The sequence below is a fragment of the Protopterus annectens genome, chromosome 11.part0 (assembly GCF_019279795.1).
Source record: "Protopterus annectens isolate FY-2018-M chromosome 11.part0, PAN1.0, whole genome shotgun sequence".
NCBI classification, from domain to species: Eukaryota; Metazoa; Chordata; order Ceratodontiformes; family Protopteridae; genus Protopterus; species Protopterus annectens.
The window spans coordinates 462,909,161-462,932,683 of record NC_056745.1 but is presented as its reverse complement, the minus strand read 5'-3'; the positions used below and the strand labels follow the sequence as shown (position 1 = coordinate 462,932,683).

At 41.6% G+C, this 23,523-nt stretch overlaps 1 protein-coding gene across 1 annotated transcript in view; it reads right to left on the bottom strand.

Annotated features, from left to right (window-relative positions):
- MCM10 (minichromosome maintenance 10 replication initiation factor) overlaps positions 1 to 23,523 on the bottom strand; it is a 948,221-nt gene that overhangs the window by 713,896 nt on the left and 210,802 nt on the right. The window contains exon 5 of the mRNA XM_044087964.1: positions 17,845 to 17,991. Coding sequence (XP_043943899.1) covers positions 17,845 to 17,991 — 147 coding nt within the window. The remainder of the gene's footprint in view (positions 1 to 17,844; positions 17,992 to 23,523) is intronic.

The window sequence follows — 23,523 nt, the reverse complement described above, 5'->3', positions numbered from 1 at the left end:
TGCCCATCTTCCTTTTGCAGATGGGCTGGTTCCCTGACTGCAGTGTAGATGAGAGGATGCAGAAGTTTCCTCGAGTGACCTTTTAACACTGGTTGAGATTACAAACACCACACACAATCTCTTTTTCTCTCGCATACAGAAACAAACAGTTTGAATTACACATGCATACACTTACTCACCTTCTTTCTAAATCAAACTGCCACATGGACTTAGCCCCCCACTTCACGGAACTGCTAGCTTAAAATTTGCGCGCAACTGAAAAAGTACAGTTTTGTACCTACCATAAATGTAGATGTTCGAAGATCCACATTGCTGCAGTCATAAAGTACAGTTTTGTACCTACCATAAATGTAGATGTCCGATAGGAATGCATCTGCAGTCCTTACAAATTGGTTGTCCTGTCGTCAGGCAGCCCTTCGGTCGGCCGGATTCCAAAGTCTGGGTCTGGCCTCGGCTGGTGTCGCACTTCACCCGACGTCATAGCTGCAGTTATTCGGGTATAAAGGCATCAGCCGACGCCATTTTCCTCAGTGTTTCTTGCCCCAGATGCCAGGTGCCCTCTTGGAAGGCTAAATTTGGATAAATGCCAATGATTCCAAATAGTAGAGAGCAAACACAAAAATAAGCATGTATGTACATATATACAAACAAATACACCATAATAGATCCCCCCCAAACTAGCTGAAGGCTGGCAAATACCCTAGGAGTACCTCAGACGGGAAGGTGGGTGGGTAATCCTGACTGCAGATGCATTCCTATCGGACATCTACATTTATGGTAGGTACAAAACTGTACTATGTCCTTCAAGGATGCATCTGCAGTCCTTACAAATGGGTAGAATACAATAGCTAAACAAGGGAGGAGGAAAGAGTAGAGATTATGGTGTAGCTAGGATCCCTTGCAAAACAGCAGTGGCAAAACCTGCTCGGGATCTAGAGTATAAAGGTAAATTGTAATGCTTGGCAAATGTATGCACGGAGGTCCAAGTAGCAGCCTCTATAATGTCCTTGGTAGCCACTCCTCGTAAGAAAGCTGTGGTAGTGGCTGTAGCCCTTGTGGAGTGAGGCCTGAGGTTCTCTGGAGTTTTCTTTCCATGGTAGGAGTAACAAAATCTAATGCAATTTCCTATCCATTTGGAGATTGTCTGTTTTGAAATTGGTTTTCCTTCCTTTCCTGTGGTATATGCTACCAGAAGCTGGTCAGTTTTTCTATTGGACTTAGTCCTGTCCAGGTAGTAGCGTAACTGTCTGTGTACATCCAAGGTATGCAAAAGTCTTTCTCGCCTGTTCTGTGGGTTTGGGAAGAATGTAGGTAGGTGGATAGCCTGATTTAATGACACTCTGGATACCACCTTAGGCATAAATGTAGGATTTGTTCTCATGGACACTCTATCTTGATGGAAGATCAGTAAGGGTTGCACTGCCATTAATGCCTGTAGTTCAGAGACCCTTCTTGCTGAAGTTATTGCCAGCAGGAAAGCAGTCTTCCAGGATAAGTATTGTAATTCTGCTGTTGCTGCTGGCTCGAAAGGAGGAAGTGTCAATTTTTCTAGCACAAAGTTTAAGTCCCATGCTGGCAATGGTGGTTTCCTGGGAGGTTTTACATTTTTAATTCCTCTCAGAAACTGATGAAGTATATCAGGAAACAGAAGGAGTCACCACGTATAAAACAGTACCTCCGTTTGTAGCAAACAAGAATAAAATTTATTGTAAAATAAAATAAAATAAGCGCTTTCGCATAGACAAGCTATGCTTCTTCAGATCAAGTTACAATTATAAGTAGAGACTTTTTCTTTTTATATGCACAAATGAAACATTTTTGGCGGGTCTTTCAAATGCTTCAATTAAACAATGATGAATCAATTAAAGAGTTAAAGAAATTTCCAAGGTTTCCAACATTTAAAGTGCTCATGACTTTCTTAATACATAAAAAGTATTTATATAGCATATCAAACATTTGCAAAAGATGTGTATAACTGCTGATGCAGAAAACGTATAACATTCTCAAGTAGAAATTGTAAGCGATACAATGTATCTTTCCCGTCTCAAAATAAATAACAGTTCTCCTTGTTTACGGGAAATGACAGCCAATAAAATTTTGCAGTAAAGCATAATAATATTCATAGTAGCTAATATATAAAGTGCATATATCATAACCAAGCATTGTACAAGGTTGTTTAAACCTAGTGGCAGTAATCATGAAGTCTCCTATCATGGCTCATCATTCCTGTCAGATCTCAGGGTAACATGTTCGTAAAAAACGAGTATGCGCCAGATATATAAAATGAAGCCCTTCAATATATGACATTTTCAAGCAAACACTGTAAGTGATAAAGTATACCATTCCCGTCTCAAAGTTCTCCTTATGTACGGGAAATGACGGCCAGCAAGATTTCATTTATTAAACCGTAAAAATTTTTTGATATCTAATTTATGGAGTGCATATATCATAGTCGAGCACTATATAAAATTATTTAAACATAGTGACAACGATCATGAGACCTCCTATCATGGCTCATTATTCTTATCAAATTTCAGTGTATCCTACTCGTGTAAAAACGAGTATGCGCCGAACATATGGAATATAAACCTTCTATTATATGTATTTTATGACCAAATGTATTAGCTTACTCATAAGCATGAAATTCTATATTATAAAATTCTGTTATAAACCAACAAAGAGCTCATTATGAAGCTCAGTACTGTGGTATATTCAAAATGTATGTATTTAAAGTAAAAAGTGTATGTATTTAAAGTAAAAAAATGTATATATTTAAAATGAAGACCAAATCTGTAATAATAACGCCTTATATATAGACTAAAGTTAAGGGCTAAAGGACAAGTTATAAAAATAACATCCATCAAAAAGGCCTCACATCAAACTTGTAAGGGTGTCACATTTGATATATGTCATGATACAACAAGGTTAATAATAACCTATATAAATGCTTAAAATATTAAGAGTCATGAAATAAAATGAAATATATTAAGCCCAACCGATGAATTATAGTATTTCAAGGCTTAGTTGATGGTATAAATCCTATCCATAAGATAGTCATATAGTATACAGTATAAATATGACATCTAAACACAATATTAGAAATTAATGAAAATTAATAGAAATTGATAAACTAATAAATATTCAATTCAATGAAAACTCGATGAAAACTCAATGAGGAATAAAATGAAAAATGAAATAAAAATGAAAATAATAATATAAATAAATAAAATAAAATAAAATAAAATAAACTGAGGCTGCCTCAAAATTGAACTTACTGTTATAGAGGTCTATTATTTAATATAGGTTTTATAGACACAAATTGGTTTATCCCAGGGTTAACATGTGCTTTCAGTAGAAGTATCCATTTTAATTCCATGCAGGCCAATTGGTTAATGTTATCTCCTCCCCTGGCATTGTCTCCCAGCACTTGTAATACTTTAAAAGTAAAGAAATGTGAGTTAAACTCATTGACATGTTTTGCAAGTGCACTTTGCTGGGAGGTTTTACATTTTTAATTCCTCTCAGAAACTGTCTGAGCAGGGGATGAGAGAAGACAGGAGGATCCAAGCTGTATTGTGCTGAAATAGCTGATGCATATATCTTGATGGAAGAATAGGACAGGCCTGTGTGGAAGAGCTCTGCCAAGTACTCCAGGATGTTGGCCATGTTTACCCGAGTCACATCTTCTCCCTTTGCAGTACTCCAAATGAGATATCTTTTCCATTTTGCTGCATAATTCCTTCTTGTTGAAGGTCTGCGAGCCTCCAGGGTTATGTCTTTAACCCTTTGGGATAAATTTGGGTTAATTGCTGTTATGTAATGTTCCAGGCAGTTAGCTGCAGAGTTTTCAGGTTTGGATGCAGGATGTTGTAGTTGTTCTGTGTTAACAGTAATGGTATCAGGGGTAGTGTCCATATTTGTTCCCGAGACATGCTCCTCAGCAATGGGTACCAATGTTGTCTTGGCCAGTCTGGAGCTATCAGAATGATCCTTGGACGGTCCTCTTTGATCTTCAGAAGCACCTTGTGCATCAAAGGAAGTGGTGGAAATGCGTATGCTGTCAGGTTTTTCCAACTGAAAGATAGGAGTCCACCTTCCAAGCAAGTGGGTGGTACGTCCTTGTGCAGAATTTCTTTAGCTGGTGATTGAATGGGGATGCAAACAAGTCTATTTGTGGTAATCCCCATTCCCTTGTGATGGCTTTGAAGATGTCCGGATGAAGCATCCATTCGTGTACGCCCTTGTGCAGAATTTCTTTAGCTGGTGATTGAATGGGGATGCAAACAAGTCTATTTGTGGTAATCCCCATTCCCTTGTGATGGCTTTGAAGATGTCCGGATGAAGCATCCATTCGTGGGCATCTGTGGTTGTTCTGCTTAATATGTCTGCTAGAATGTTTTCTTTCCCCGGTATAAAAATTGCTTGTAACTGAATGTTGTAGCTCAGGGTCACATCCCATAGGTCCAGTGCCAGCCGGCATAGAGGATATGAATGGGTGCCTCCCTGTTTGTTGATGTATCACATAACTGTGGTGTTGTCTGTCCTTATCATCAACTGACCTTCTTGGAGAAATGGTCTGAATGTCTGGATTGCCAATTTTACTGCCAGCATTTCCTTTAGATTTATGTGTAGGTGCAGCTGGTCTTGAGTCCATAAGCCTTGTATGCACTTGCCCTGCATGTGTGCCCCCCAACCGAGGTCTGAGGCATCTGTCGTGATGGTTTGGCTTGGTTGGCTGTTGCAGAAGGGCAATCCTGTGTTTGATTGACAGGCCTGAGCCCACCATAGGAACTCTTGTTTCAGGCATGGGATTATTGGGATTTTGGTTTCTAGGCTGTGCTTGTGTTGGGACCACAAATTCCTTAGGTACCACTGAAGCTTTCTCATATGCAGTCTGGCATGAGGGACCAGAATTATGCAGGATGCCATGAAGCCTAGAGCTTGCAGTACTTTTCTTGCAGTTAGGTGATTCTGCTTTGTTAATGCCAAGAAGTAGAGAGGTAGTTGCTCTTTCTTTTCTGCAGTTAGGAATGCCATTTGTTTTGATGTGTCCAGCTCTGCACCCAGAAAGGTTATTCTTTGGGATGGAATCAGCCTTGACTTTTTTATATTGACTGTATATCCCAAGGCTTGCAGCAGGTAAATGACTCTTTGTAAGTCTTCTGCTAGCTTGCTTTTGTTGTCCGCTTGTATCAGGCAGTCGTCCAGGTAGGGATAAATTTGGATTCCCTGAAATCTGCAATGAGCAATTACTGATGCCAGGCATTTCGTGAACACTCTGGGCGCAGTAGATAAGCCAAAGGGCAATGCTGAAAATTGATAATGCTCTGATCCTGCAAGAAATCTGAGGTATCTTCTGCAAATTGGTCTTATGGGGACGTGCAGGTATGCCTCCTTGAGATCTAGAGTTACCAGCCAAGACTCCTTGCCCAGCATGGGAAGAAGCTGCTGTAGGGTCAGCATTTTGAATTTTGGAACAATAAGGAATGTGTTTAAAACAGACAGGTCTAGAATGGGTCTCCATTTTTTTTCTTTTCTTGGTACCAGGAAGAGTCTGGAGTAAAATCCCTTTCCTTGTTCCATAGATGGTACCTTTTCCACAGCTCTCATTCTTAATAGCTGAGATATTTGTTTTAGAGCTTCTGTCCTTTGAGTAGGTGGTAGGTTTGGCATTCCTCTCTTCCCTGGTAGAGTATGGAAATGGAACCTGTAACCTTGGTTTATAGTTTGCAAAATCCATTTTTCCCTTGTGATGCAATGCCAGTTTTTTGAGAATAAGGTTAGTTTTCCGCCTAAGGGTGCTTCTAGTTGTTCCCTGGTAGGCGGTGCCACTGTCAAGTCACTGTGATTGAGTTGTTGTAGTGGTGGTGGCTATGTCCGTGCCTCGCTGGTTGTTACCTTGCCATTGGCGTCCCCTGTAGGCACCCCTGGATTGGTTTCTGCCTCTTGAATGCCTATTCCTGCCTCTCTGAGCCTTAGAGGAGTCCGGAAAGGACCAATTCTTGGATGGCCAGTTCCTGCTAAACCTTGGAGGTTGAACCTGTAAGAAATCTTTCACCGTTTGTACAGATTTTGCCTTCTCTTCCATCTTTTTTAGCACCTGCTGAGCAGGGGAACCAAATAAATTGACCTTGTCCATGGGTGCATCCAAAAGCTTTGATTTGACATGGTCTGGTAATGCCTTTTCTTTCAACAATGCATGTCTCCTGATAACTGTGCCAGTCATGGCTGATCTAAAGGAAGCCTTCAGTGCATCATAGCCACATTTTAAAGAATGGTTACTAACCTGCTGTATGTTATGTACCATTTCCTGAACATATTTTTTATCTAAAGATTCTTCAGAGGAAAGCTTTTTAGTTAACTGGTCAAGCATAAACTCTTGATATTGAATCATATGAAATTGGCAGTTCAAAGCCCTAGCTGACAAGGTAGCAGAAGTGTAAACTTTTTTACCCCATCTCTCTAAGGACCTGGATTCCCTTTCAGAGGGGAAGGGGTTTTTAGTAGAAGTAGCAGCTACAGCTTTAGGGCCCTGGGCGATGGTCTCTGGATCTGCAAAAGGAGCCTTGTATAAATGGTGATGAGTGTCCGGGACCCTGTAGAACCTATCTGGCTTAGCAGGAGCCGGAGGTAATGAATCAGGGGCAGTGCAAGCATCATTAAATGCATCATCTACAACAGAAAGAACTGGAGGTATAGCTAAAGGCCTATGTTGTGGCAAATGTAGAAAGGTTCTAAGCCTTTTTCTGGAGTCTGAGAAATCTTGGCCCTGCCACTGAAATTGTTCCCTCATAGCATGCAAGGTTTCCCCAAAGGAAAATTCCTCAGGTGGAGAGGCTGAAGGAATGGACTCTTCAGCATCAGAGTCTTCGTAAGCAGAATAAGAAGCCTCAGGAAGGTCTGTATGTTCTGATTCATCAGAGGAACCATCAGTGGATACTGGTTCAGGGGGCTCTGCTCTAGGTCTCTTTTCTGGAGGTGGGAGAGAGGACCTGTCTGGATGAGGCTGGGATCCACGAATTAAAGAAATTAAATCCTCAGCCAAAGATAACATATGAGAGCTAGTGCTGGGCCTGTGTGAGGGGGGTTTGGCAGGCACAGATTTTGAAGCTTTGGCTGCTTTAGCCCTGGCAAAGGCCTTAATAGACATGGCTGCAGGAGGCCTAGCAGCTCCACGTGCAGGGGTTGAAATATCCAGGGGAATTGTGTCTGATAATTCCTGAGAAACCGCAACAGAAGGCTGGATTTCAGAAGCAGATTCTACCAGGTTAGAGGAGGCCTCGGTAGAAGGCATGGTTTCGGCTGGAGAAAAAACCACTTGCTCGGTTTCGGCTGAAACCGAGACACTCGCGGTTTGCTTAATCGCGGTTTCGGCCGAGACCGCGGACCGCGAGTGTCGGTCCTTTTCTTTTTGTTTTTTGGAAATTTGCGTTGTCGGAGGATCCGACGGCATAATGTAGGCAAAATCAGAGCTGAAAATTTGTTCAGCAAACTCCGACCGACGTCTAAGCGTCCGTCGGTTAAAAGAAGCGCAGGCTAGACAAGCTGCTACGTCGTGGTCTGGGCCTAAGCAAAGTATACAGTAGGAGTGGAAATCTTTATGAGGTATTTGTTTCCCACAAGATAAACAGTTATTCACTTTCTCTGACATCGGCTGAGGCAAGAAAGAGTCCCCAACGGGGTACTTAGCTTTTTAGAAGTCTTCAAAGTAGTATTCGGTAGTAGTAATCTCTGGATCTGACCGACCGGCACTTGCGAACAGCTTCTGCTTCGGGTGCCACGCGGCAAGAAAGACTGAGGAAAATGGCGTCGGCTGATGCCTTTATACCCGAATAACTGCAGCTATGACGTCGGGTGAAGTGCGACACCAGCCGAGGCCAGACCTAGACTTTGGAATCCGGCCGACCGAAGGGCTGCCTGACGACAGGACAACCCATTTGTAAGGACTGCAGATGCATCCTTGAAGGACATCCTGTGGGTAGTCCGCTGTCCTCGGTCGGCCCGAATACCAAAGTGTTAGGCTGGCGTCGGTCATGGTCGCTCAGATCTGACGTCAGTACGCCGTGGTACTAAAGCGCATGACTGTCGCCATATCCTCAGTCTTTCTTGCCACAGATGTCAGAAGGCCTTAAAAAGAAAGGCCATAGCAAAGAATAGAAAAATACCCAATCACCAAAATAGTAACAATAGATACACCACAAACCACACAGCCACCCTAAACTACAGAGGGGAAGGAGGGAGGGCAAATTGGACTGCAGCAATGTGGATCTTCGAACATCTACATTTATGGTAGGTACAAAACTGTACTATGTTCTTCATCTCACATTGCTGCAGTCATAACCTGTGGGTAGAATCCCAAAGCAAAGGTAAAGGGAGGTTGGTAAAATCAGATAGCATTAGGAGCTGCTAACATGCCCTGTAAAATTGCAGTGGCAAACCCAGCCCTAGATTTGGAATAAAGAGGGAGATGGTAATGTTTAGAAAAAGTGTGCACTGAACTCCAGGTAGCTGCCTCCAAAATATCCTTAGTAGCTACTCCCCTTAAAAAAGCAGTAGAAGTGGCAGTAGCCCTAGTGGAATGAGGTCTGATTCCAGCCGGAACCTCCTTACCATGATGGGAATAACAAAAAGCAATACAATGGCCAATCCACTTAGAAATAGTTTGTTTTGAAACAGGTCTTCCTTGAGAACCCAAGGCAAAAGAAATAAATAACTGTTGGGACTGTCTGAACCCTTTAGTTCTGCTCAAATAATAACGTAACTGCCTGTGAATATCCAAAGAATGCAAAATGTTTCCCCTTTATTTTGGGGATCAGCATAAAATGTAGGCAAATGAATAGATTGGTTTAAGGCCACATTAGAAACAACTTTAGGCATAAAAGTAGGATTAGTATGTAGGGAGACCCTATCCTTATGAAATATCAGGAAGGGTTCAACTGCCATTAGAGCCTGTAATTCAGATACCCTTCTAGCAGACGTAATGGCCAACAAAAAAGCAGTCTTCCAAGACAAAAACTTCAACTCTGAAGTAGCTGCAGGTTCAAAAGGAGGTAAAGTGAGCTTTTCCAACACAAAATTGAGATCCCAGGAAGGAGTAGGAGCTCTACGTGGGGGTCTTATATTCTTTGCCCCTCTAAGAAATTGCTTGAACAAAGGATGAGAGAATAATGGTGGATCACAGTCATAGTGAGCAGAAATGGCTGCAGCATGAACCTTTACAGAGGAGAAAGACAAACCCTTGTCTAATAATTCTGTAAGATACTGAAGTGAAACACTCAAATTAGGTACTGAAACATCAAAGCTCTTTGCTTTGCTCCAAAGAAAAAATCTCCTCCATTTATCAGCATAAACTTTCCTTGTACTAGGCCGTCTGGCCTCCAAAATGACATTCAAAACTTGTTGAGGAAGCTGCGACCCCCCAGGGTCTAAAACAGAATACGCCAGGCCGTCAGATGCAGGGACTGAATCCTGACATTGCGGAAATGATTGCTTGCCTGGGACAAAAGGTGTGGAATTAATGGCAAAGGCCAAGGAGGCTCCCGTACTAAACTCCTCAGCAGAGGGTACCAGTGCTGCCGTGGCCAATCTGGAGCTATCAGAATCATGCAAGGTTTGTCCTGCCTGACCTTCAGGAGCACCTTGGGAAGGAGAGGCAGAGGAGGAAAGGCATAAACGTGAAGGTTGTTCCAACTGAATGATAGAGCATCCACTTTCCAAGCTTTTGGGTGAAACAGCTTTGTGCAAAACTTTGGCAGTTGGTAATTCAGTGGAGAAGCGAACAGATCTATGTCTGGAGTCCCCAAGCCACCGTCAACTGTTGAAAACATGAGGATCCAATTTCCACTGTGGGGATCCACCATCTGCCTGCTCAAAACATCTGCTAAGGAGTTCTGTGCTCCTGGCAGAAACCTTGCCTGAAGAGTGAGGTGCAAACTGAGAGCAGTCTCCCACAAAATCATAGCTTGTCTGCAAAGAGGGTACGAATGGGTTCCCCCCTGCTTGTTGATGTACCACATGACTGTTGTGTTGTCTGTCTGAATCAACACTTGTCCTGGGTGAAGTAGATCCTTGAAAGCCATCAATGCAAATTGGACTGCTAACATCTCCTTCATGTTGATATGCAAATGTTGTAGTCTGGCAGGCCACGTGTCTTGAACCCATTTTCCATTGAAGTGTGCTCCCCAAGCCATGTCCGAGGCATCTGTCGTTAAGATCTGACTCGCCTCTGGTCGGGTCACAGAGAGTCCCTTGTTTAGGTGACATTCCTGAGCCCACCACAAAAATTCCCTTTGGATACAAGGTATTATCTGAATGACAGTGTCCAAATCGTGGCAGTGTTGAGTCCATACGCTTTTGAGATACCATTGTAGCTTCCTCATATGCAGTTTGGCATTGGGAAGCACCAGAATACAAGATGCCATGAACCCCAAAGGCTTGAAGGACTGTCCTTGCAGTCAGCCTGGACCGTAGAGACAATTGTTGGAAGTAAAGGGTAAGATTTCTTTGTTTGTCCGGGGTCAAAAATGCCATCCGAGAGGCTGTATTCAGTCTCACACCCAGAAAGCACATGTCCTGAGAGGGTACTAGACTGGACTTTGTTTCGTTCACAGAATACCCTAGGCACCTTAACACTGCCATAACATACTGTAGATGGTGAAGTAACTTGACTTTGTCTTGAGCCAGAATCAGGCAATCGTCCAAATAAGGATAAATTTGTATTCCCCTTAACCGTAAGAAGGCTATCACCGGTGCCAGGACCTTTGTGAACACCCTGGGCGCAGTAGATAAGCCAAAGGGCAATGCAGAGAACTGATAATGTAAAGTTCCAGCCCGAAAACGCAGGAACCTCCTGCAGCTGGGCCTGATAGGAATGTGAAGATAAGCCTCTTTGAGATCCAGAGTTACCATCCAGTGATCTTTGCCTAAGAGAGGCAGAAGTTGTTGCAAAGTTAACATCTTGAATTTTGGAATGTCCAGGTATTTGTTGAGAATAGACAAATCCAGAATTGGCCTCCAAGTGTTTCCTTTCTTTGGTACAAGAAACAGGCGAGAATAAAACCCTAGGCCTACGTCTGACGGAGGGACCTCCTGGATAGCCCCCATTTTTAGAAGTAAAGAAATCTGTTTGTGAGCCTCCACCTTTTGCTGAGAAGGAACGTCTGGCATGCCTTTGAAAGGAGGCAAGGTGTGAAAATAAAACTTGTAGCCTCGATCTATAATGTCCAACACCCATTTGTCCTGAGTGACTAAAAGCCAATTTTGCCTGAAAAGTGCCAACTTTCCTCCCAGAGGTGCTGCCAGACAGGAGGGATCTGGCAGCTGGAGATACAGGTCATTGGGTCTGTTTACGAAAAGGCTGACCCCTGCCCTCACCTGAAAATTGTGCAGGGGAACTCCATGTCCTAGGCCTGAAAGAACCCTGAGCATGAGCTCTGCCCCTACCACGTCTAGATCTGCCTCTAGACTGTAAATCAGAAGAAGGATAAGCCCATCCCTTAGTAGGCCAATTTCTGCTAAACTTAGGGGGCTACACCTGTAAAAAATCCTTAACTGTTTGCATAGACTTAGCTTTGTCTTCCATTTTCTTCAAAACTGACTCCACAGGAGAACCAAACAGAACTTCAGACTGAAGGGGAGCATCCAAAATTCGAGCTTTAACATGCTCAGACAAGTTCTGATCCTTAAGCCAGGCGTGCCTACGAATAACTGATCCAGTGGCAGCCACCCTGGAAGAGGCCTGAAGAGCATCAAAACCACACTGCAAAGAATGCTTACCCACCTGATCAGAGGCATGAACTAAATCCTGCAATTCCTTACACTCAATGCCCTCTGCCAAAGCATCTACCTTAGATTTTAACTGACTTAGGAGAAAATTCTGGTACTTCAGCATATGAAACTGGCAATTCAAAGCCCTCATTGCTAGAGTGGAAGAGGTATACACTTTTTTACCCCACCTATCCAAAGCTCTAGAATCTTTATCCATAGGAACTGGATTCTTTACAACAGAAGCCCTGACACCCTTAGGTCCCTGGCTAATAGTTTCCGGGTCAGCTCTCGGGCTCTTATACAAATATTTATGCGCCTCTGGCACTCTGTAATACCTGTCTGGCTTGACCGGGGCAGGAGGCAAAGAATCAGGATTAAGGGAAGCTTCAGAGAAAACATCCTGAACAACATCCAAAACAGGGGTATAGCCAAGGGCCTATGCTGTGGTAAAAACAAAAATTCCCTAAGTCTCTTTCTAGAATCTGAGAAATCCTGACCTTCCCACTTAAAATGCTCCCTCATGGAATGCAGGGTTTCAGAAAAAGGAAAATCCTCTGGGGGGGAAGCAGAAGGACTAGAATCCTCTGCATCTGAATCAGAATAAGGAGGAAAATCCTGAATGTCTTCAGCCGAAGACTCCGAGTAATCTGAGGAATGCTCCAAACCTTCCACCTCTGGCTCCACCCTAGGCCTCTTATCCGGAGGAGGCAAAGAACCCCTGATTAAGGAAATCAAATCTTCTGCCATTTTCAGCATATACTTTTTAGGCACAGAACCTGCAGGACTAGGGCTGACGCCAGAGGAAGACAAACCAGGCCTGACCTTGGAAGGTACCTTAGAGACAGAAGTAGAAGGCCTAACCACCTTATGCAAAGAAGGGACTACAGAGACCTGAGAGGCCCCCTCAGCCCTGACCCGACTCCTGAGAGGCCACATCCTGCAAAATCAAAGGCTCCCCCTGAGACTCAGCTGAAACCTTGGCTGGATCCACAGATTCCACTGTAGTTTCTAAAGAACCGGCGTCCGTAACGGACGACTCATCCTGCTTGGACTTTAACGATTTTTCCTTACGCTTCTTAGCGGTAGCGGGCGTCGAAGGATCCGACGGCATATTGTAATTACACCGCTTACCGAAGACAAGCCTAGCACAATCTAACCTGCGTTTAATGGTGCGCTTATTAAATCTAGCACAAAAGCGACACCCGACAACGTCGTGCTCAGGCCCCAAGCAAGGAATACAAAGAGAGTGGTAATCCCTATGAGGTATCTGTTTCCCACAAGAAATACAATTATTCACTTTTTCTGACATCCGGATTTAACTGAGGCAAGAAAAGACAAAAATATTCCCCAACGGGGTACTTAGCCCAACTTGGTCTTCGGTCTGAAACTCAGAATACGAAAATTTCAGGACGCCGAACGGCACTTGCAAACGCTGCTTCTGCTTCGGACCATGCGGCAAGAAAGACTGAGGATATGGCGTCGGTCATGCGCTTTAGTACCACGGCGTACTGACGTCAGATCTGAGCGACCATGACCGACGCCAGCCTAACACTTTGGTATTCGGGCCGACCGAGGACAGCGGACTACCCACAGGTTATGACTGCAGCAATGTGAGATGAAGAACATCTGGATTTGCTTCCAAGCTGGCGTAAGCATGCATGATTCTCATTAAAGGAGAACACACTAATAGCGCAATCGACCTGCTGCAGCTGTAAAAGTGGGAGGGCGCACACCCCCCATGGTTTCGACGCCCTTGTATTTTTTATTTTTTTTTTTAATTAGTTACATTAGTGCATTCTTTCTTCCCGCCACCTGCTGCAGGCACTGGGAAGAAAGAATGCACTAATTAAACTAATTAAAATAAAAAAATAAATAAGCCAAAATTGCGCCCTTTACAAGACCGGCCTATACGGCGCCCTAGGCGGTCGCCTATTTCGCCTATGCCTAAGGCCAGCCGTGCTATCCTGGGTCAGTAGCTAAGGAGCTTCAATCCTCAATACTGACTCCATGTGAGGCCGTCACTAAAAGAGGAGTAATATTTCACAATTTCCCTTAACAGCACAAAAGAAATACACTCTATAACCTGGGACTGGACTCTATACTTATGTCCACCCCTAATGTAACTCCTTATTACACACTTCAGAGCAATGCGTTCCAGTTTCAAACCTCTGATACACTCGCACTTAAATAAATTAAATGTCACACATCCAAACACTTCCAGGAAAGCCTGACACAGATTTCCAGCTGTCTCTCTTCCCCAAAATAATAATACGGTAACGGGCTGCCACTAATCACAGTGTCTACATGGCCTTTTAAACAGGTGTCCAATTATTAAAATTAAATCCATCCACCTCATTCCCTTTCTCCCATTTTGCACATGGGGTCAGGGTGTCACTTCAAGTGACAATCATCTTGAGCCAAGGTTTATACTGCCGGCTGGCTAGCTCTGCTGCGGAAATTAAAATTAGATATTAAAACAAATTAAAGCATATGACCTAAAGCAGCAAGGCTTTTGGAGTGGCCCAGGAAATTATCAAAGCAGGTAAAAGCACTCTTAAATCACTAAAGAATACACTGATTGGCCAGTCACCATGTAAGATAATAAAAATATTTAATAATGAGCAAAATGATTAAAAAACATAAAATAGTAATTTCAATAAACAAACAGAATTCAATCACCAGGAAAATGAAATTAATACTGAAGGACAGAAATCCAAAATTTAGAAAAACTCTGACTAATTAGATATAATTTGCTGTCTAACTGAAGAACACTGTCCCTGATCTAAACTAAATATTACAACAGAGCAAAGGCAGGCTTACAGTTCTTGGTGAGTCCTTTGGGCATCAACCATTCCACTGGTCAGAACAATAACACAACTGTGAGCACAACTGTTAAACTGTCTTCAGCAGGCTTTTTTATAAACTAGGTTAACTGTCAACTCTCCAGTTCTTATTTTCATTTCACTGTTTGAAAATCAACAAACAGCTGTTTTGAAAGTCCAATCCTGTTAACAGTCTCTGAAAGTAAACACAGAACTGGAAACATTCCAATGACAATCTGTTGATCAGCTAATTCTGACAGCCTGCATTTAGAATCTCCTGCACAAAAATGTGCAGCTGGACATGTAAAATAACGCTGCTCAATTTTTTAAATATTCTGTACTAACAGAGTATTATTTATTTATTTATTTTTATTTCTTGACATTTGTTAACCGGGTTGGTCCAACTGGGCTTGAGGCCCATTTTCACTGGAAACCCGAGGAGAAAAGCTCCAAAAAACACTTACTTGATAAACAATAAAGCAGTTAAATATTCTAAGCACATACATATATGACAGATGGTACAAAGATTAAGTAACGACATACATATTAATCAATATACAAGAACTTATTTACTATGCTATAGCTAGTCATGCTGGCATATATCACACACGTCAATCTGAAATCATGTACAAAACTTCAGCCAGACATGCTAACACAGATGGCAATGTCTACATTTCTTCATAGTCATCATGAAGGATCAGGATAGTAATGTACAGAACTTATAAAGTCACTTCCATTACATAGCATCTAATACCCATCAAAAGAGTGCAGCAAGAAAGAAGATTTTGAACCTCATATATAAAACTGCTATTCAAGAGGTTTTGCCAGACTAGAAAGGATCCAGTTATTATTCAAGGTTGCTTTTAGTTCCCAAAAACACAAATGACCCCAGACTGATACTCAGATTGAGTAGTGTAAACCTACTTATTCCAAAAGAGTCTTTTCGAATGGTCATAGCAAAGTCGGTCCTTCCACATAGGTCAGGAGGAGACTGGCAATGCTGTTTGGAACTACGGAATGTCTACTTTCACACAGGGACTGTAAAGAATCTACATTTTTTTTTTTACTTTCAGGTATAAGCAAGGAAGCAAGCCATTACCATCTCCAGATACTTCTGCTTGGTCTCACCACAGACCCACCCCATAGGTAGGTACTAGGCTATTGGCCTTAGGGCCTATATAAGCCTAGCCAAAAAATGTACCCTGGCTTTCGCCACCCAAGAAAATTATTTTCCTATGTCCCTGTCGAGCAGAGCCACAGAAGTGATTCCTGGGGTGAATTTCCCATTTCCTATCCAATCATCAAGATTTTTCTTGAAGAGTGCTAATGAGGAGCTCTGTTTGACATAAATAGGTAGTCTGTTCCAGAGTATGGGAAGTCTCTGGGACAGGAATCTATCCCTCCAGCATGCTCTGTTTATTGTGGTGACAAGGTTTAGGTCCCTAGAGTGTCTAGCTCGGATGGATTGGGATTTCTTTAAGTGGGGCATGTCCAACAGCTCTGGGTTTGACATAGCTTTGTATGTTAGACAGAGATCGCCCCTGAGTAGGCGATATGCGATGGAGTAAAGCTGTAGTTTTTTGAGACAGTCTGCGTACGGCATCTGTTTGAGGCCAGTAATCCTCTTTGTGAGGTATTTCTGTGGTCTTTCCAGTTGTTGTAGACGTCTTGTGAGGTACATACCAAAAGGGGCATTGTACTCTATAATGGGTCTAATGAGTAATGAGTAGAGGGGGAACAATGACCTCTTTTTTTCTGGATGAGAATCCTTTTGTGATGAGATGAGCCACGTAGAAGGATTTCCTGACCACTGTGGCGATGTGATTATCAAAGGAGAGACTACTGTCCACCTGTGTCCCAAGGTCTCATCACATTTTCGGCATTAAGTAGACTACCAGCTATGTGGTAGTTCATGGGTACAGAGTTTTTACCAAAGTGTTTACCAAATGCATGTCCATAGCTGCAGTGAACAAGAAATTGTAAAGCCTCAAAGTATTTCCTTACCAGGATAACTAACATAGTAACCCAACAAGCAAAAGACTAATTTCTGCAAGACTGTCTCTTCTGAGTTTCTTTCACTTATCGGTGTATGCTAGACACTCTACCGTGCATGTCAATTCTCCTATCAGTAGGATTCTTCTTCTCCCTTACAGAACATACTGCTTCAGATTCTACAGGTAATCACAGTTCCCACATCTCTAAGCCTTAATGCTTTGGGGCTGACAGCAGTGGACATTTACAGGGCTCTTAGTTCCACATTTTTATATGTGCTTTATTAAATGGAAATTAAAATCTTAGTAATCTCAGCTAACAAATCGCATGACTCAGAAAATAAACATTATCAATTCTTAGAAGTCTAATATGGCATGGCAGACCCCATACTCTAAACCTGGGGAGCCAACCTAGAGGGTGTGATCACAGATGCATCTGTGCTAAGGTGGGACAATGGGGAAATTGTCAATGGCAAATGTTCCAAATTGCATTGTCACAAATAGATAGAAGTCCGTACATTAATGACAGCAGCTATTCTTATGTTACAGGCTATCCAGGACTCCCTGCATCAAGGAGAGATTACCATCCAGACTTAGCATGGCTGTAGTGTAGTACATTAAAAAAGTAGGAAGGAACTCACTCCTACCCCTATTGTCAAGAAGACGTACGAATGAGCCATGTCCACAAATCAGTTAGCTTGTTAACTCATGAAAATGGACCTTCTCACATCAGATACAAAGCTATGTACTTACCATAATATTAGATCCGGATAAGCAAGTCCATCCTCATCAGCATATCCACCCTCCCCCTGCCTCACTGCTTTCATGGTTTACGGGATTATTTGTAACAAGTACTTTGTTTATGACCTACTTTTGCATAACATAACAGAAATATGGACAAGAAGCCTACTGGCACAGCATTATGGGTAAAAGGGAAAGGGACTATAGCCTGTGAAAGTTTCAGAAGGTCATACGACTACAAGTTTGTGGTTTTAGTCCCATTAGTTGTGGAGGAAGATCTTAGTCTAGTATTAGATCTAACTGAATAAGTACTTAACTTACTTTTGTTTACAAAAATAGCACAGCTACTATCAAGTGATACAATATGCTATATCTTCCTATAATATGCTTACCTGTCAAAAGCAAGCTTTTGGGGGGCAAGCTCAAAGCAATTCCAAATAACAACAGTTACTAAAATAAATGTACTACATTGCCAGTTACATCACAATAAGAATGTTACAAGAAACACTATGTATATCAGTCACCTGATGCTGAAGAACTTGCATCCTGTACTGTTTGTTGCTTTGCCTTGGTTTGGCTCTGACTGGGGCTTCTCATGGAAGATGAAACACTAGTAGATTCTACATGACCTTTTGTTGTATTTTCCTTTAAAGAACTGATCTTGCACTTTCCTAGATGAAAACAAAATGTAGACAATGAGGAAAAATGGCAGCCCAGGAAAAAATAGCATGCATGTCATGTAGTAAAAACAATCACTAGTAATTCACCTGAATGTTTGCAAACAGACTACAAAGAATTCAAGTACCTTTTGAAAGAAGTACAGTGATCTGCTGTAGTGTCCCATTAAAATTGTATATACTGTGCGTACTATTTTCCCACAACTAACTCAGCCATCCCTACCTACTGTTTTATCATCTCTGATTTGCAGGGTTGGCATTTAGTGACAATTTTAGTCTTAAAAAGGTGGTTAATATTTACAGGGTGACCATTAGCCTTAGAAAAGTACTTAATAGTATGATCATTGTTACTTTCTCACTAATTCAGAGAAACAAACAGATCATGCATCGGCTGGATTTACAATTCCAAATATTTTCTTTACTTTGAGATGCCTTGCATCTAACATTTATTATAGATTATGTACATGAAAATTTAGTATAAAATATGTACATATACAATAATAATACGAACAGAAACTGAAATGTAAATAGAGACATACAAAGAAGTAACACTACATACTAATACATCAACTACAACTGTATCAAGTTTGCATTACAAATTAAAGTTTTCAGATTCAGTCTGTGAAATAGGGAAAACAAGCAAGAGATAAGGTGTCTAACTCTGTTCCTTCTTTTACTGCAGCTGTGCGATCTACCAACTAGTAACCTTAAAAAGAAAAAGCTTCATATCAAGCCTCTGATCTCATGCATGAAATCAACCTCTTCTAACAATGTTCATTTGTTTTTGTTGAACGCTAGACATCATAGCTCCGCCTTCTAAGCTCACCAACATCCCATGTGGAACTCACTGTATTGGACCACAAAACTGGCAAAGCTATTAACATCCTCCCAGAGCTTGTTAGTGGGTCAGTATGTACAACTGGCCACCTATTAATACTTGTTCGTTCCCTTATCTTTTTCTTTTTCCAATTATTTCCTGTTTGCCAGACTCCCACATTCTGATCTGATTTTTCTCCTCAGGAAATATGAGAGACAGCGGTTGCCCATCTCGGTAGCACACATGTCTTTCAACCAATATTTTACAATGATTCTTGTTCCTTCCATTAGGGTTATATAATTCTAATTTTTAGCTTCTGCTTCAAAAGAATGCATTACATATTCTACTTAAAGTAGTCTTACATTTATCTAATGCTCTATTTCCCCTTGCAAATTTTACTTGACTGATGGTTTCTAATACCAGATGATGGAATCTCTCTATATTTAATGCAGAAAACCATGGATTATAATCATTGCTTGGTTTCAGTGTAGCAAATGCTGGGAAATGCAGCACAACCATTTTGCTCTCCATTCACATGACTACAATAAACAAAGCACAAATATGTGCCACTGTACATATGATGTTATCTGGGTGCCTTTATTTATTTTTACTGCAAGCAAAAACCTTAAGTCAGTTTGCATGTATATTCCTGCCTATGACAGCTTGCTGATGGAAGCCGAAGCACCACACTACATAAAAACCCTGAGATGTGACAACCTTCAAAACACAGTACAGAATAAAAACATTAAAAATGCTAGTATTTCATTATCCCTATCCCACCCACCCTACTCAAAAGAAATAGCATAACTACTAATTACACATTGTTGCAGCTATACCTGCAAAAAGTACCAAGCTGAAGTACAATAGAGAACTGAAGAACACTAATCTGCAATCAAAGAAATGTAACTTCTGTCATTCAGAAGTTCAGATTGCAGGAGCTCATAGAATTTCTTATTCCAAGATATAATGGTGTCCACATTAATATGACAGGGCACAGCCTCCCTTATGCCAGGGTGTTTAATGGTGTAGCAGTTAGTTTTAAATTTCGGTATTTTAATCTGAATTCAGTGTTTTATGACCACACACACATCTGAGTCCATCAGAGCCACCTGCAGACTGTATTCTCCATTAATACCAATTATAAAGATGGCAGCTTGCCAAAGACCAGCTTAAACGTCATCACCTTTTAGAAGCAGTTAGATGGGAGTTAACAAGGTAAGGGCGGCCAAGGTGGTGCAGCGGTTAGCGTTCTCGTCTCACAGCAAGGTTCTCCAGTTCGATTCTCGGCTGGGGTGCCTTCTGTACGGAGTCTGCATGTCCTCCCTGTGGTCGCATAGGTTTCCTCCGGGTGCTCCGGTTTCCTTCCACATCCCAAAGACATGTAGTAAGTGGACTGGACACACTAAATTGGCCCTAAATGCGAGTGTGTGCCTTCTGTGGAAGGTTGGGTGCCGGGCTGGCAACTCAACACTGTAAAACTCCACTGCCAATCATGAGTGGACAGATGATCTGCTGTGCCGACCCCTAACCGGGAAAAGCCAAAAGAAGAATAAGATCGGAGTTAACAAGGTTGCAAGCCCCCATTAAAAAGAGAGTTAACAGAACATACAGTTTGCAAATATGATTGAAAAGGGATATTCTTCTAAAGGCATAGTCATAAACTAGCTATAATCCAATTGTACAATGAATTCTGAGGACTAAGATTAACATCAGGACTTGTGTGCAATATATCATTGTTGTTTACATAAACTCTCTAAATAGCTCACATCATACATCTCTATCTGCACTAGGAAAACTGTGAACTGTAAGTTTATGGTATATACTGGTGGTGGGTAAGTTTACATGCATGCATCTCTTATTTGTTATGTACTGTTTTTGCATATCCTTATATTTCTACTGAGTCCATTCCTGCTGTTGTATTTGTTGTGTTTCTGATGTAAATAGAGCTTTCAAATTTGTTTTACTTTTACTTTTTTGCATCTTATTTTTACTTAATTAAAATTTTTATTAATCTAGCTTCCTTCTGTAAACTGTCACTGATATGGTACGAGTCTGAGTATCGAAATTTCGTGCAGTGATATGCACTTTCTCTTCTGTGTTGATCTGTATGATAATAAAGTTTACTTTGAAGTTTCATAAAAACAATGTCAAAATGGTGATGAGTACTGCAGCATTTTAAGTGCTACCAGCAATTCTGATGAGAATGCATCATTTATAAATAATATCACTGTCCCTTGTATACCTGTGTGTGTGTGTGTGTGTGTGTGTGTGTGTGTGTGTGTGTGTGTGTGTGTGTGTGTGTGTGTATTTTTTGTAAAAGGTTATCTCTTGAATTTGAATACATCAGGCTGCCACATCAGCTCAGTTAATCCACATAATAAAGTAAATTCAGTAGTACAGAATACAGACTACCAAGGGCAATCAACATGAAAGTGTAAGTGGACAATCTTTCTGTGCTTACCTTTGCATTACTACTAAGACAGTGTAGAGCAAAAATATCAACGCATATAAACGTCAGTCTCGTGACTATATATCATAACTGATGTTGCTACTCTTTTCACCAAGACCTGCTGTATGTACACTGCCACATTATACCAGTAAACACTGCCTGCAAAGAGGCTTAAATTATCCTCTGTAGAGGTCAAAGTATTATTCCAAGTCCCTTGAGCTTTGTCAAAAGATCAACCATCTCTCTCAGCTCTGCTTATGTTTGAACTGAAAAAAAAACATCACTGTAGACAATAAGAGTAAGCAGAAACTGCAGCACGAAATACAGTCTAGGGGTTTAAGTAGCAACCAAGGAATAAATGGCACAAAAGGGAAGCACATGAAAGCTCTGTTTTTCCCCTGTAAAAAGGGCGGGAGGTGGACGATCATAAGCTAGATTTACCACTTTCACACATTAGGTCAGTTTGTGACAGAAATAAAACTGTGGTACTTACTTGTGGCATTCATCTGTTGCTTCTCCCTACACAACTTTATGAACACTTACGTAGGTTCATAGGCTCCTACTAAGCTTATGGCTAAGGAGTCCATCAAGAAGTTTATCCACGTCACCCAGTACTGATGGGAGACTAGTAGTTTTCCCTTAATTAAGTACACTTTCCTCACATATCCCAAGTGAAAATTTACAATCAACCACATCAGTCATCCAAATTAGTTTTAAAGGTTAGTAGGGAAGTACTCTGCTTGACCTCTAAAGCCAGCCCATTCCACAAATGGGGAATATGCCAGCTTAGGTATCAGTCATACCATTTTGTGTTGTTGATATTATTGCACAGGTTTACATCCCTAGAGCAGGTGTCTACTTTACCAGTCATTCTATTTAAGTGAAGGAGTTTGAAGAGTGTGGAGTCATTCATAGCACATAAGGCTAAGTAGAGATAATCTCTCTGGAGCCTATATGCAACTGAGTAGAAAGGCAGGGTATTTAATCTATCACAGTAACTATAGGTACTGAGACCGGAGTTTAATTTTTAATTTTTTTTTTAATTTTAGGAGACACCGAGGTCTCTCAAGTTGGTTTAGGTGCTTAGCAAAGTACACGAGAAAGGTAGCATTGTATTCAATGATAAGCCTGAAAAAAGGAAGAAATAAAGTGGAACTTCTCTGGACCTTACGGAGATACCAAAAAAGGAAAAGCTGTGCAAGGTAGAAGGATTTTCTATCCACCACAGAGATATGGTGGTCAAAAGAAAGCCTGTTATTGACAAAGGTACCCCAGTTACCTATCCAGGAACTATGTCAGTGTTACTGACAAGCTGGTAGAGTTTGTCAATACTCCAAGTATGGGGGTGTCAAAACCTTAAAGTCCAGGTATGCACGGTGAACTATATGTGGCTCTTATCAATGGCATCAGTAACCCTTTCAAAAAAACTCAACCGGGTTAGGCTGGCATGATCAGCTTTCACAAAGCTAAAATTCTGTTTCTGTGGATATAGAGATATTGAGTCACTTAACATTGTTGTTTATTTGTTGAGCTATAATACGTTCTAGAGCCTTGCAAATAATACTATTAGGATTAATAGGCCTGTAATTCCTAGAGTCAATAGAGAGGTTAACTGTATACAATAGCACTGCAACAGCTGTTTTTTACATATCAGGGATGTAACCAGTGGAGTGTCTTAGGCTGACGAACTGATGGATAGTTTTTACTACATGGGACATTTTTTTTTTGGGGGGGGGGTCTTTTTGACTCCTTGCAGCTGACTATCAGCTTGCCCCCCCAGGTCCTCTCCTCATTCAACAGGTTTACTGGACCTGCATTAGCCTCCTTAGGCTACACCTGATCCACATTCTAGGACCAGTGAAGAGAACAAAGGCCCTGGAGCAGCACCACATTACTGCTTCTGCTGGGCAGGTTTATTTTTCTTTATTTCCTACTTCCCAGCCCCTTGTGCATATTTGCAAATCCTGAGACTGACATCTAATGGGAAGTGTTTGCGTATTGTCCCTTCTCCTTGGTAATGCAGCCACTGCTTTTTTCTCCCTGAGACTGGAAATCTACTGTAAGGTGCATCCAAGTGCAAACTCTCATTCGGGATAGGCAAGTCCATTCCACCCATGCCAGCACCTCAAAATGCCCAATCTTATCAATCCTGAGTGATCTGGGCCACAGTCTGGGTTTATTCTTCTATGCTACAGTGCTGGCTGCTAGATGGGACTTAATGCATCTCAGCAAACATTCAGGGATATTGTCAAGTTCCATA